The sequence below is a fragment of the Cajanus cajan genome, chromosome 11 (assembly GCF_000230855.2).
Source record: "Cajanus cajan strain Asha chromosome 11, NIPB_CcT2T_4, whole genome shotgun sequence".
NCBI lineage: Eukaryota > Viridiplantae > Streptophyta > Magnoliopsida > Fabales > Fabaceae > Cajanus > Cajanus cajan.
This window is the reverse complement of record NC_138527.1, coordinates 35,700,109-35,713,623: the sequence shown is the minus strand read 5'-3', so window position 1 is coordinate 35,713,623 and position 13,515 is coordinate 35,700,109. Positions and strand designations below refer to the sequence as shown.

The 13,515-nt window shown below is 37.0% G+C and overlaps 3 protein-coding genes across 6 annotated transcripts; 1 reads left to right on the top strand and 2 right to left on the bottom strand.

The window, feature by feature from the left end:
• Positions 1-839: 839 nt before the first annotated feature.
• NCED4 (nine-cis-epoxycarotenoid dioxygenase 4) lies at positions 840-2,769 on the top strand. The gene is made up of 2 exons (XM_020351693.3): positions 840-1,942; positions 2,021-2,769. The coding sequence occupies exons 1-2, from the start codon at positions 840-842 to the stop codon at positions 2,658-2,660; spliced, it is 1,743 nt and encodes a 580-aa protein (XP_020207282.1). The 3' UTR covers positions 2,661-2,769.
• LOC109792297 (putative receptor-like protein kinase At3g47110) lies at positions 972-9,221 on the bottom strand. Of its 4 annotated transcripts, none has more exons than XM_020351692.3 (5): positions 9,082-9,221; positions 8,866-8,964; positions 6,828-7,582; positions 5,001-6,086; positions 972-4,895 (listed from the first exon to the last, which is right to left on the bottom strand). In XM_020351692.3, exons 3-5 carry the CDS (start codon positions 7,183-7,185, stop codon positions 4,720-4,722), a joined length of 1,620 nt encoding a protein of 539 aa, XP_020207281.1. In that variant the 5' UTR covers positions 7,186-7,582; positions 8,866-8,964; positions 9,082-9,221; the 3' UTR covers positions 972-4,719. The 4 variants fall into 4 exon arrangements, with proteins under 4 accessions (XP_020207281.1, XP_082922229.1, XP_082922228.1 ...); XM_083066103.1 differs by having other exon boundaries at positions 5,001-7,046; positions 7,385-7,582; XM_083066102.1 differs by having other exon boundaries at positions 5,001-7,582; positions 8,842-8,964.
• On the bottom strand, positions 8,973-12,738 carry LOC109792295 (putative apyrase 7). Its single transcript, XM_083066104.1, has 3 exons — positions 10,747-12,738; positions 9,891-10,170; positions 8,973-9,459 (listed from the first exon to the last, which is right to left on the bottom strand). The coding sequence occupies exons 1-2, from the start codon at positions 12,521-12,523 to the stop codon at positions 9,914-9,916; spliced, it is 2,034 nt and encodes a 677-aa protein (XP_082922230.1). The 5' UTR covers positions 12,524-12,738; the 3' UTR covers positions 8,973-9,459; positions 9,891-9,913.
• Between the last annotated feature and the right edge of the window lie 777 nt (positions 12,739-13,515).

Sequence of the window (13,515 nt, the reverse complement as noted above, 5' to 3'; positions counted from 1 at the left end):
TATTTTATTTTATCATATTTTGTTTGGCTGCTCATTTTCTGATTGGATTATAATTTAATTAATTTCACCTTGTTTTGTTATCTTATATTAGTGTTATCTGTCCCAATATACTCGGATATCTAGAGAATGTCTTTACACGCACGCAAAACATAAAAATTGAACACCACAAAATTATTCTCTAGATATCAAAGTATATTTTAAGATGCATGTATAAAAAAGTAAAATACATAATTATGCATAATGTTAACTTTTTAATTAATAGAATACCTAGCGTGTAAAATATTCAATCAGAAAAGATAATAATAAGCGTATTAATTTCATGCAAGTAATTATTATATATTTGAGATATATCGTACTTATATATTTTAATAAATTATTATATTTATACAAGAAACTTGTATTTTATTTTATTTTTATATATTGTATATTATCCTCCCTGTCTCTTTCTTTCTCTCCATTTTTTCATTACAACAAGTACAATATTATGAGATGGGCCTCTCCCATAGACCAATACAAGCAATAGAATTCGAAGCACACAATTATTTTTGCAAACTGGACCCCACCCCCCTGCTTCAAAGTTCAAACACAAGAATATAATTAGAAGCACAGAAAAATGGGGAGAAAAAGATAAAGAGGGTGGGAGAAGAAGCAAGTGCAATATATTTATCCATTTTGAAGCAGATATAATTGAAGTTTTTTTATTTTTTTTTATTTTTTCAATAATTAGAAATGTTTGAAATAATGAGTGTTTCCATAATGGACAAATCCAGCAGAGGATAAGTAGGATTGAACAACCAAACCAACCTCTTCAGTCATCAGTTTCACTAAACACAAGAACAATGGTCCCAAAGCCCATCATAGTGACAAGCCAACCAACCTCTTCCACCTCTCCCCCACTCCCTCTCCTCAATGCAACAACCGTTAGAACCGAAGAAAAACCCCAAACCCAAAGTCAAAGCATAAGAAGCACTCCTCCACCCGCACCCGCTCCGACCATCAAAACGACACGCGTTGAGGCAAAAAGAAAAAGCGAGCCATGGGTGCCGGCGCTGATGCTAAACGCATTCGACGACATAATCAACAACTTCATAGACCCTCCCCTCAAACCCTCCGTCGATCCAAGACGCGTCCTAACGCAGAACTTCGCCCCCGTCCACGAACTCCCTCCGACGCCGTGCGAGGTCGTCCAAGGCTCCCTCCCGCCGTGCCTCGACGGCGCCTACATCAGAAACGGCCCCAACCCCCAATTCCTCCCCCGCGGACCCTACCACCTCTTCGACGGCGACGGCATGCTCCACGCCCTTCGCATTTCCCAAGGCAAACCCACTCTCTGCAGCCGCTACGTCAAAACCTATAAGTACAAAGTCGAAAACGACGCCGGATTTCCTCTCTTCCCCAATGTTTTCTCCGGCTTCAACTCCCTCGCTGCCTCCGCCGCGCGCGGCTCTCTCACGGCGGCGCGAGTCCTCGCCGGACAGTACAACCCAGCCAACGGCATTGGCTTGGCCAACACCAGCCTGGCCTTCTTCGCCAACCGTCTCTTCGCGCTGGGAGAGTCCGATCTCCCTTACGCCGTTAACATAACCGCTAACGGCGACGTTGAAACAGTTGGCCGTTACGACTTCGAGGGGAAATTGGCGTTTAGCATGACGGCGCACCCTAAGATAGACCCCGACACAGGGGAATGCTTCGCCTTCCGTTACGGCCCCGTGCCACCGTTTCTCACCTACTTCCGCTTCGACCCTAACGGAAGAAAACACCCCGACGTCCCTATTTTCTCCGTTCTTTCACCTTCGTTCCTCCACGACTTCGCCATCACCAAGAACTACGCCATTTTCTGCGACATCCAGCTCGGAATGAACCCTATTGACATGCTTCTTTACGGTGGCTCCCCCTTGGGATCCGTGCCTTCCAAGGTCCCCAGGATCGGAATCCTTCCTCGGTAAATTAACTCACTATCAAAATACTACTTTTTTTATTTTTTTTTTTTAACAATTTAACGTTATGATAATGGTTGCAGTGATGCTAAGGATGAATCAATGATAAAGTGGTTGGAGGTGCCGGGGTTTAACATCATGCACGCGATCAACGCGTGGGACGAGGACGATGGAAGAACGGTGGTTCTGGTGGCGCCGAATATTCTTTCGCTGGAACACGCCATGGAGAGAATGGAGCTGGTTCACGCGGTGGTGGAGAAGGTGCGGATCAATCTGGAGACGGGGATCGTGACGCGGCAACCTCTGTCGGCGAGGAACCTGGACTTCGCGGTGATAAACCCCGCCTACGTGGGAAAGAAGAACCGGTTCGTTTACGCGGCGGTGGGGGACCCAATGCCCAAGATTTCGGGGGTGGTGAAGCTGGACGTGTCGTCCAAGGGGGAGGATTCTGTGGTCGGCTGCAGGATGTACGGCGACGGTTGCTACGGCGGAGAGCCCTTCTTTGTGGCCAGGGAGGAAGCGGTGGAGGAGGACGACGGATACTTGGTCAGCTACGTCCACGATGAGAGGAGCGGAGAGTCCAAGTTTGTTGTGATGGATGCCAAGTCGCCGGAGCTGGAGGTGGTGGCGGCGGTGAGGCTTCCGCGGCGGGTTCCTTACGGTTTTCATGGGCTGTTTGTGAAGGAAAGTGAGCTGAGGAAGGTGTCACTGTCGTTGTCGTGATTCTTGTTCATGTGTGGGGCTTGTCTACCATGCTATCCATTATTGCTATATACAGTAATAGAATACACGTGTAATGTACAACTCTATTATTAGTATGTTTATTGTCATATACGTCCATGCAACTATACAAATCAACAAGTACAGAATAATAAGTATACAACTTGATCATCAGTTAGCTCATTCGTCATCAACTCATGATCATGAATCAATAAATGAAAAAAATAATGGATGAATTCACTACTTCTGTTTTCGATAGTCTTTTATTTTAATGATTTGTTATATTATCGAATGATTATTAGATTTTTATATAATCAAAAATATTATTTCTCACGCATGAAATAACGGAACATTATATCATTTTAGTTTTTTTAAATAAATTTTGGAGTAACAGTTAAAGAATTAAAGATTAAAAATAATTATTAAAATTTACATTAAAATTATAATAGAGGATATAGTATTATATTTTCAATAAAAAATTATTTTAATTCTTTAACAGGCGTCTGTTAGCATATTTTTTAAAGTAAATAAAAGTTTTTATTATTATTAATTACTCAATGCTTAATAGTTAAGTCAAGTTCCCTCTCTTTAATTACGGTAACTATATTTGGTCGTTCGTTGGCTTTTAGCGTTATGCATGAGTGGTTGGTAGTGTCTGTGTAGAGTTCACAGAATCACAGCAGATATGAAAACATGTGATAGAGATAAAAATGGAGGAAAGAGTTCCAAGGAACTTCCATTATATTGATTAAATAACATGATATGCTATAGAGCTAAACCATGCATGCATTCAGATAGCGTGAAAGTTTTGCAACTAACAAAATAACAAAACTGATTTTTCATGTCGTGTCTACTATGGGCTCATTCAACATAGAAAATATACCGGAGGACATGACAAACCAACCAAGCCGAAGACTCCTAAACATGTTCCTACAGTCAACAAGGTAGTACAAACTACCTACGAACCCCACAAACCTTAATGGGCCTATTACATGGGCCCAAGCCCAGTAAGTTAGTATAAATATTAATAGTGGAGAGAGAAAGTAATACCTTTTCATATTTATTATAGAATTAATTACCGTTGACTTATCTAAAATCAAGAACTAACTTAGACATTGAAATGTTTTTTATAGGTAAAATCCTTGTCTCCCATGCCCAATTACTATCCAACAGACAAGATACTAGAAACTATGGGTATCTAGATGAAGACAAATGAAATCGATTTAAGCATTATAATTACTAATGTATCTTCATATAGATAAATTAGAATAATATATAAGATCATAGAATAAAAATATGATAAAATAAGAGTATCATACATTCTATTTTAATTTAATTCAATTTTCAGTACATATTACAAAACGTATATTATCTTTATTCTATATTAATAAGAATCTGGTAGTAGTAATAAGGTGGTATGAATTATAATAGTTACAATAGTAGTAATAACTTTGATAACAATAAAATTGGTGATAATAATGATAATGATAATTATGAGAATAATAATAATGATATTATTAATTTTTAAACTTTCAATGTCAAACTCTTTTACATTTATTATTTTAATTTAATTGAGACTCATTAATGTTGTGTGTTTGAATAGTGATGACTCTAATTTTAGAATATAAATTGTATATAATTTTCAAGTGTTTTTAGAGTTTTACTTTCATAATCTTTGTTGATCTTTTGACGCTTTAAGATATATAACAAAATGGTAGAAAATGAATTGTAACTACATAATCAAGTAAGAGTCGAAGCAAGGGACATTCAATTAATAATACAATGTGAGATCATATTATTGTAACAAAGTAGATATTAACTTTTGAAAAAACAACAATGTGACACATTTGCACATATTCTCTAATAATATTTGAAGAATTAAGTCATTTTCAATTTATCTTACTACCAAGAAAGACTCTTCTAATTTTACTCAGCTCTTTAGTGACATCCACCATATTCATTCTTTCTTTTGGTGATTCCACTGAACAATCAAGTCCAATCTTAAAGAGTGAAACTAAGCACTTTTCAATGGTTGGAGTAACATTCTGATTGTTTTCTTCTACTACTGTCTCTTGTCTTTGTTTTGGTACAAGTGACGGGTCCAAAATTTGTACAAGATTATCAGGAAATGAATTTTTTGCAAAGTTATGCAAGTTTTGACCATTTTCAAAGATTTCATCAGTGGGCCTTCTTCCAGTAAGCATTTCCAACACAAAAATCCCAAAGCTATACATGTCTCTAAAAGATAAAGAAAAAGTTTTCAATACTTTGACATTAGTAAATATCAGGTTTTCATATAAATAAGGGAATTAAAAGAAATAAATTCAAGAGTTTAGAACATACCCGGAGCCGTATAGCCAACAGTCCCCTTTATTCCAATTGTACTTGTTTGGTTAGAAGTGGTACCATTGATGGTTGAGAGAAGTCTTGTTATGCCAAAATCACTCACATGAGCAATCATGTCATCATCAAGCAGGACGTTGCTTGGCTTTAAATCACAATGAATGATTGGTTGGTCACATTCATGATGAAGATAATGCAATGCAGAAGCAACATCAATCATGATATTTAATCTTTGATCAAGGTTCAATGTTCGAGGATGCTCTGTACTTAGTGTCTTAGGATACAACCATTGTTCCAAACTTCCATTTTCCATGTACTCAAAAATTAGAGCTTTAAATTCTTGACCTTTGTAATATATACTGGAACAACATGTTAAAATTTGAACCAAATTTCGATGTTTAATATTCTGAAGTGCATTGCATTCAACAATGAAACTCTTGTGAGCTCCTTTCTTTTGAAGGTTTAGAACCTTTATGGCAACAACTTCGTCTACTAACTCAAGAGTTCCTTTGTAGACAGAGCTAAAATTTCCAGACCCTATCAAACTTGTAGTTGAGAACCCGTTGGTTCCATTGTATAGGCGTTGGTATGAAACTTTAGCTAGTTGGTCAATTATTGGTGAAACCAAATAAGGTTTCTTACTTCTTTTCCTCATCCAGTAAATAGTTAAAATAATTGACAGGATGAAAAGAAAAGCTACCGCACTGACTATTACTTCTATCGACCTAAACTTGTGGAGTTTTGCAAGCTTCTTACCTTTGACAGAGCAATGCGGTCGATGTAGTTCTGCAATACCTCCACAAAGCTTATTATTTCCTGCCACCACTGACTCGATTGCATTTCTAAAGAAACCTTCAGTTGGTATCTCACCATCCAACATATTAAAAGACACATTGAAATATTCCAAGAAAGAAATGTTCTGTAGAAAATTTGGAATTGATCCAGACAAGCGGTTTCGTGATAGGTCTAAATGTCGAAGACCTTTGAGTGATGCAAAAGAAGATGGTATGATTCCTTGTAAAAGATTCCCTCGCATATAAAGGTACTCCAACATTATGCATTCTCCAATAGTTCCAGGAATGTGACCTGACAGATGATTCTCAGACACATCAAGAAAACCAATATTTTTTAGGTTGCTCACTTTTTCTGGTATATTACCACTCAGTGAGTTTTGTGACAAGTCCAACAAGTTTGTTAAAGATGAAAGATTAAAAACTTCCAGTGGTATGGTTCCTGTAAGGTTATTTCTTGAAAGCACAAAGAATTGTAACTTTTGGCAATTTCCTATGTTTGGTGGAATATTTCCTGTTAACATGTTTGCTCCTAAATGCAAATGAAATAATTGACTGAGGTTCCCTATAAATGCTCCTATTGCTCCTGACAACTTGTTTGCCCTTAAGTTTAATAATTGCATTTTCTGAAACTTTCCAAAAGTTGTTGGAATAATCCCATCAATTCGATTAAGTTCCATCGTCAAGAGAGTCAAGCCAATTAGATTTCCTAATGATGCAGGGATCTCTCCTGATATTTGATTACCTCCAAGATATAGCCGACTAAGTTGGGTCGATAGATTGCCTATGGAATTGGGCAAATGACCTCCAAAATAATTGTTGGATATAGATAGCACTTGCAACTTACTACAATTTGTCAATGATTTTAAGAACTCCAAATCTTTGGTTGAATTGTGACCTAGATTGTTATTATCCAAAGCAAGGATATAAAGATTTTGTAGCTTCCCTAAACTTGGAACTTGTCCTACAAAATAGTTCCCATTGATGAAAAGTGTTGAAAGGATAGAAGTATTTGTGATGGAAGGTGGGATTGTACCTGAGACCTGATTGCCAGCAATATATAATTCTCGAAGATTGGAGAGAGTGTGGAACATGTTGGGTGGAAGAGACCCATGAAATTGATTTAATGAAGTCGAAATTATCGTAAGAGATGAGATATTATAAAGACAAGAAGGAAATGTACCAGTCAAATTGTTACTAGACACATATATTTCTTTCATGCTTTTGAGGTGGCACAATAGATGTGGAACTTCTCCTTCAAAGTTATTATTTGTCAGTGAGAGAATAAGTAAGGATGAAAGATTCCCTAAGAATGATGGAATTCCTCCAACTAACTTGTTGTGCCCAACATTCAATACTTTAAGCTTTCCAAGTAAGCCAATTTCGATTGGCATTTTGCCAATCAAATTGTTACTATATAAATATAAGCTTTTGAGATTAGCACAACCTGTTAAGTTTGTAGGAATTTCTCCTTCCAATGAATTATATCCACAAAGATGAACTGCAATTGTGACAAGCGTCCCAATTCTTGTGGGATATTTCCATAGAAGTTGTTGTGGTTGAGGTTGAAGATTCTCATATAAGAGAGATTACCTATATGGGGAGATATGGACCCCTTCAACTTGTATCCTTGCAAGTTCAACTCTGTAACTCTTTGATGTATGAGATGACATGTGATTCCATGCCAATTACAAAAGTGAGTAGAAGTATTCCAAGAGAGCAAGATTCCATATGGGTCGATGGATATGGATTCTCTAAATTTAAGCAATGCCAACGCATCTGTCACATTTCCTGATGCAAAAACAATCATATTTGGAGTAAGCCATACTGAATTTAATGTAAAGAGAAAAAATAGGTGGACATGCATAGACCATAATGCGGGTAACATGAGAGAAAAATGCTTCATTTGGATAATGAATCGAAGGCTGCTAGATGGGTGGTGTTTCTATTGTTAGATAGCTTTATACAGTTTGGTAATCGAAGAAATGCATATTGTTCCTTCTGCTGCTTTGATTCTGATTACCGACATAATGGTCAAGTCAATAACCAATTTAATTTCTGATACTTTATATAACTGGAAAATAAATTCATTCAAGCAACATGCAATTGTGATTCCGACCAATTATAAACAGTCCTTGGAGAGTGATTCACGAAAGTAATATTTTTGTCTTCATTACTTTAAAAAAGTAATGCTTTTGTCAATTATATTTGTTACTTTGAAAAGAATTCTATGTTTACCACTATTGATATTGCTGCACCGATGGGTAGGGGGTAGTTTATGGGGTGTAATTTGAATTCAATCTATGGTTCTACATAATTCGAATTGGAGAAAGAGGTATGAAATTGGAAGCAAGAAGGAAAGTGGATAAAAAAAACTAAAAAAGTATCTTTACTGATTACTAAAGAAGCACCACACATATCTTTCATTTTAGAGTTTAATTTTCGATTTTATTTTTCATGTAATTTTCTTATATTATTATTCAATTATGTATTGACTAGTAATTAAAAAATATAACATTTAGCAACATTATTTATTTATATTTTCTCAAGTTATTTATTTGAAAAGTTCTTTATATTCTAATGTCACCTCTCAAAAACCACCAAGTATATGAATTTTTCATCCAAATAAAACATTTCACCTTAAATTTTTTAAAACTAAAAAAATAAAATAATTACTTTGTTTAAACTCTTCATCCAAATAACCTATAAATGAAATTCTCCAATGTTGAGCCATCTAACCGCGTCGTTACTTGATCGCGGGAACTGGGAAGTATACCACCATGGATTGGGCACGATCTTTGTTAATTGTAAGACTACGAAGATGTTTTTCTTTCATTTTTCAAAATAATGCAGCATATATATATAAATTGAAGACACGACAACTTATCGTACCTATTTGTCAATTAAAATTTAAAACCAAGTCTTATCGTTCAATGACAGAGTCCATTCTAAGTAGGGACGAATCCAAAAATCTATCAAAAGAACTAAAACTAAACTATTGCAAAATCTAAACCAAACCTACAATTAAGGGTTATATAAATGAACTAAACTTGAAAATAATATTTTTTACGCACGCAAAGCTTGAGCTTCGGCCTTCAGTTTGGTTCGACTTGTTTAAACACCTAGAAAATAGCATGAGCCTTTATTTTTTGTGAAGTCAATTTTTCAGAAGCCTGCAAAATGTGAAGTCAATTCAGTAGCTTATTTGAAGTATAAGAGAAGATTGTTTTATATTACAACTTCTGTGTGACGTTCATCTTTTCCGATTGATATTCTAAGTCATCACTCACCTATGAAACAAAAAGACATTCTCTGTAGTAATGATAGTTAATGAGTCTAAAGAATGGTATAGAAACAGTCGCAAAATTAATTGATCATGGCAATATCAGGAAACATATCCTTTCTTGTGCTTGTTAGTCTCTGATGCTTGACTTAACTTCAGAAGGCATAGGGGCACCAAAAAACCTAAACCGCTGAGGCAGAACATGGAGACATCAAGAAGCCACCACGTAGAGTTTGTATAGATGAGCCGATACCTAGAATAAGAGTGCTCATTTATGTTATGCAACTCGCGGAGGAATCCAGTTTAGAAGTGATCTTGTGGAGATGCAAATTATCAATTGATCTGGCTGCACCTTTAGCTACAATCATCTCCATGACAAAAACCTCTGAAATGCAAGGACAGACAAATCTTTTACAATTTATAGTTTGAGATATCCCTTTATCAAGAAGCATCTTTACTGATGACAGTACAATGACAAGATGTTGAGACTCATTGCCCAGAAAAAATTCAACTTGGGCACTCCAATTTTATTGGCCTACAACTCCTAACCAACCGTGATAATCGTTGCTATGTACAAGGCAGTCTAAAGTTTACAAACTCCGGGAAAATGTGTGGAAATCTTTAATATGAAAGGATTTTCTAATAAGTTAATTGAATACAAAAAGAACATTCAACAAAAGATCAATTTGCTTTACTATTACTTAGCTACAGATGTAACAAAAAGAATTCCCATGGAAACTTTGATAAAGCAAAAAATAGAGAAAAGATTGGTCTATTAGAGGGGCGTAATTTTAAAAGATATTAATGAAATCATACCAATGTTTTGAGAAGATGATGCCCTAAACCTTCACCAGATGAGCTTCAGCCAATGAGGAATTCAGGTCTTCTCGAGACTGTGATCTCCTACTCTGTAGACGCATTTGTCCTAAACTGTTTGAGGAATAACTATGTGAGACATTACTAGTTGATGGGTACAATGAAGACTCCATAAGCTGGATGCCACCACTGTTGTCATCAAGCCCATGCCCTAGACCAAACGGGCTATGTTGTGAACCTGCAACTGTTGGGCTGAGTGGCATCTTTAATCTTCCATCCCCTGTGGTACCATAGGTGTAAATTGGATTTAAAGGTCAATTCTAAAAGGAATTTCACATAAATTATACGGAATCCACAAGCCATTTTAAGGAGCAACACAGTTATGATTTACAAAATACACAGGCACAAATCATCCACATAATAATGGAAAATTGAGTACATACACATTGTTTATGATTGCAAGCTTTCAAAATTGATGAGACATGACAAAAATAAGCCAGAGTAGGATCCAAGATATACAAAAGGATGTTGGTCGTTATACCATATTTAATAGTAAAAAATAAAGAATATATGCCCTGATAGTGTAAAGAGTTTTTTCACACTGTTATCCAATCAAAAATAACATTGCAGGGTAAGCTTGTTAACTTAAAAAATAATCACCTTAAGAGTCGTACCATCAATAATTTCTAATTGATTGACAATGTAAATTACACTAACAGTGAATAGAAATTGAACTCAAATAAAAGGACAAGAACAAATGAACAATTCTTAAGCATCTTAGCAAAGTTTTGAACAAAACAGTTCATCAAATAAGTTTTTGGGTTACTAGAAATCATCATTTGTGCAAATAGCTTACCAGAGTTAATTGGACTCCATCGCTGGAACCGAAAAGGAGATGGTATATTAAGGACAGAAGCACCAGAAACACTGTTATGCCTGGAAATGGGAAGAAATGGCCTCCGGAAAAACCTTGGCATCCAATTGCCAATACATGATAAAGCACAAAGAAGGAGTATAAAAGAAAGCAACAAAATGGGCACAAGAACAAGGGGATTTATCTTCATCTGGAAAAACTCCAAGTCACGAAACCCAAATCTAGTGGAAAATGCCTTTCCAGCTTCCAAAAGGGCAACCCCAAGTGTCCAAGTGATATTTCCAGACCCAACAGTTATTTGGTTATCATTAATGTGCAAACCCTCCCTCAGCAAAGAGGCAATGTAGGGTGCCCTGAAGCAGTACTGCTCAATAAAGGGTTGCGGAGCAACACTTTTCTTCGCAACATCCCATCTCTTTCCACAAAACTCCTTACCCTTTGCCAACACATCATCAAGCATAGCCTCAGAAGTCAAGTTGAAAAACCTATACACCACATAAAATCCAGAAATCACATAAAAATGCCCATACGGGCGAGGCAGATTTTCACGCAGAGCGCAAGGCTGCGCACCACAATCAAGCCCCACACCACCAAGATCAGACCATTCAGAGAAATTCACAGCAACCTTCGCAAGCGCACTACATTCCTCCCAATTAGGAGCACCAAGAAGCACTAATGAAGTTCCCAACCCTCCATTCCTACCCAACTCTTTCCCATTCCCACCTTTGGCATTACCCGAACAACGAGAACAAAAGTACTCCTCCCTATACCCATCCTGCAAGCAAGGATGCTTCAACTCTACCTTCCTACTACCTACATCTACACCAACCAATCCAAACTCCTTCCTAAAGAGATACACCACAGACTTACCAAACGCCTCATTGAGTCCATACCCCGCGAGCGAATACGCAGTGAGGTGATGGCTCACAGACCCAATCCTAACATACAAACTAGTCTCACTATTCATCTGCTGATCACTCTCAAACGTGACCTGCAACGAGGAACCCCCCAAGTCAAGGGCACCATAAGTAGCCTTCCTAGGCCTAACCCCCAAAATGCCACTATCATAATTAAGAGCAATCCAGCCAAAATAAGCCTCCTCAGGGCCAGAGATGATCTTAACCCAATCCCTCTGACACACAAAAGGAGAGTCCTTTAGCACATTCCAAGCATTCTCAAGCAGCCACTGAGAGTCCCCAAAGGGAAGCCTCCTCACGCCAGCAGTGGCATAAAGGAACAACGAAGTGGACTTGTGAGAGTGCAGTGGTATCTGCTTTTTGGCCCACCGAAGCAACGGTTTCAAAGCGGTTCTCAAACCGGAGACATTGTGAACCAATTTGTCGAGACCAGGTTCGGTTTCCATGCGATCGTAGGCGCGGCCACTAGGCTTCTTGCGCAAGGTGTTCCTGAGAGAGGCGACTTGTAATGGGAGACTGCTATGGCGCGTGAAGCGAACGGAGGCGTGGTAGACGTGGACGCGCGTGCTGGTGCTGCCGCAATCCAGGACAACGTAGTAGTTGCCGGAACCGTGGTTCCAGTAGGAATAGAGGAGGAAGAAGAGGTAGGTTAGGAAGAGTAAGGAAGCGAGGTAGAGTGAGAATCTGAGGCATTTTTTGCGTGAGGAGGTTGTGTTGGGTTGGGGTGCGGCGGCGGCGGTGGCGAGGTGGCGGTAGGAGGAGAGATCCTGGAGGGAGGAGGAGATGCGGAGGCTGTTGGGGAATGATGCGATTCTGGCAAAGACCATGTCTTTGGGGGGCATGGCATTTCGGGAGAGATTTTAGGGTTTCAGAGATGGATGGATCTGGTTAATTGAGGAGCATGATGACGATGATGACGAGTTTTGGGTTGGAGACCAAAACTCGAATGCCATTAAGAAAAGAAGGTAATTGGATTTGGTGTTGTTGATCCATAGGATGATGAAAAGGACAATGACTTGGAATTTGAAACAGTGACGGCCATACTGTGCTGTGTTTCATGCCTCAATTAAGAAAGTACAGATCAAACATTCATAAATTAGTTTAATTAATAAATATCACAATATAAATATTTCACACTTTTATTTTTTAAATTAAAATAATATTTAATTAACAAAAATCACATCTTATCTATATTTATTATCTATAATAATATATAAAAGAGTTATCATTTTCAATAATTACTTTTAATTTCCATTTTTACATGAATCATTTTATTTTTTGTTTATTTTCATAACTCTCTAAGACTATCTTTTTCTATGAGTAATTTCTTTCTTTTTTTTCTTTTTTTTTATTCTAAAACTACTATAATTATTTATAAAAATAATTATTTTTTAATATAATGCAGGCACATAGTATCTTTTTCTTGCTAGTTTATTATAAAGAATATTTTTAATAATCACTATTTTGGTCTTCACTTTTTAGTAGACCTGTATGGTTGAATGTTAAAAAAATTCCTTATATTAACTTCTAATATTTATTTGTATGTAATTATTAGAGGCACAAAGTGCCTAGACCTTTATAGTAAGTATAAATTAATCATCGATGGTTAGTTTTAAAACACTCTGTAAAACATGTTCCTAGACAAAAAAAAATGCTAACAAAAATTAGGAGAGCAATACTTTGATATCTCAAGATAAATCTTATAATCATAAGAATGACATGACAAGACAAAAGACTTGATTTTAAGTTATTGATTTGGATAACTTAGATATAGTTTGTAAGGTGAATTATTGTTTTCTAATTAAGGTAAAATTTTAATTGGAAAATAACACTA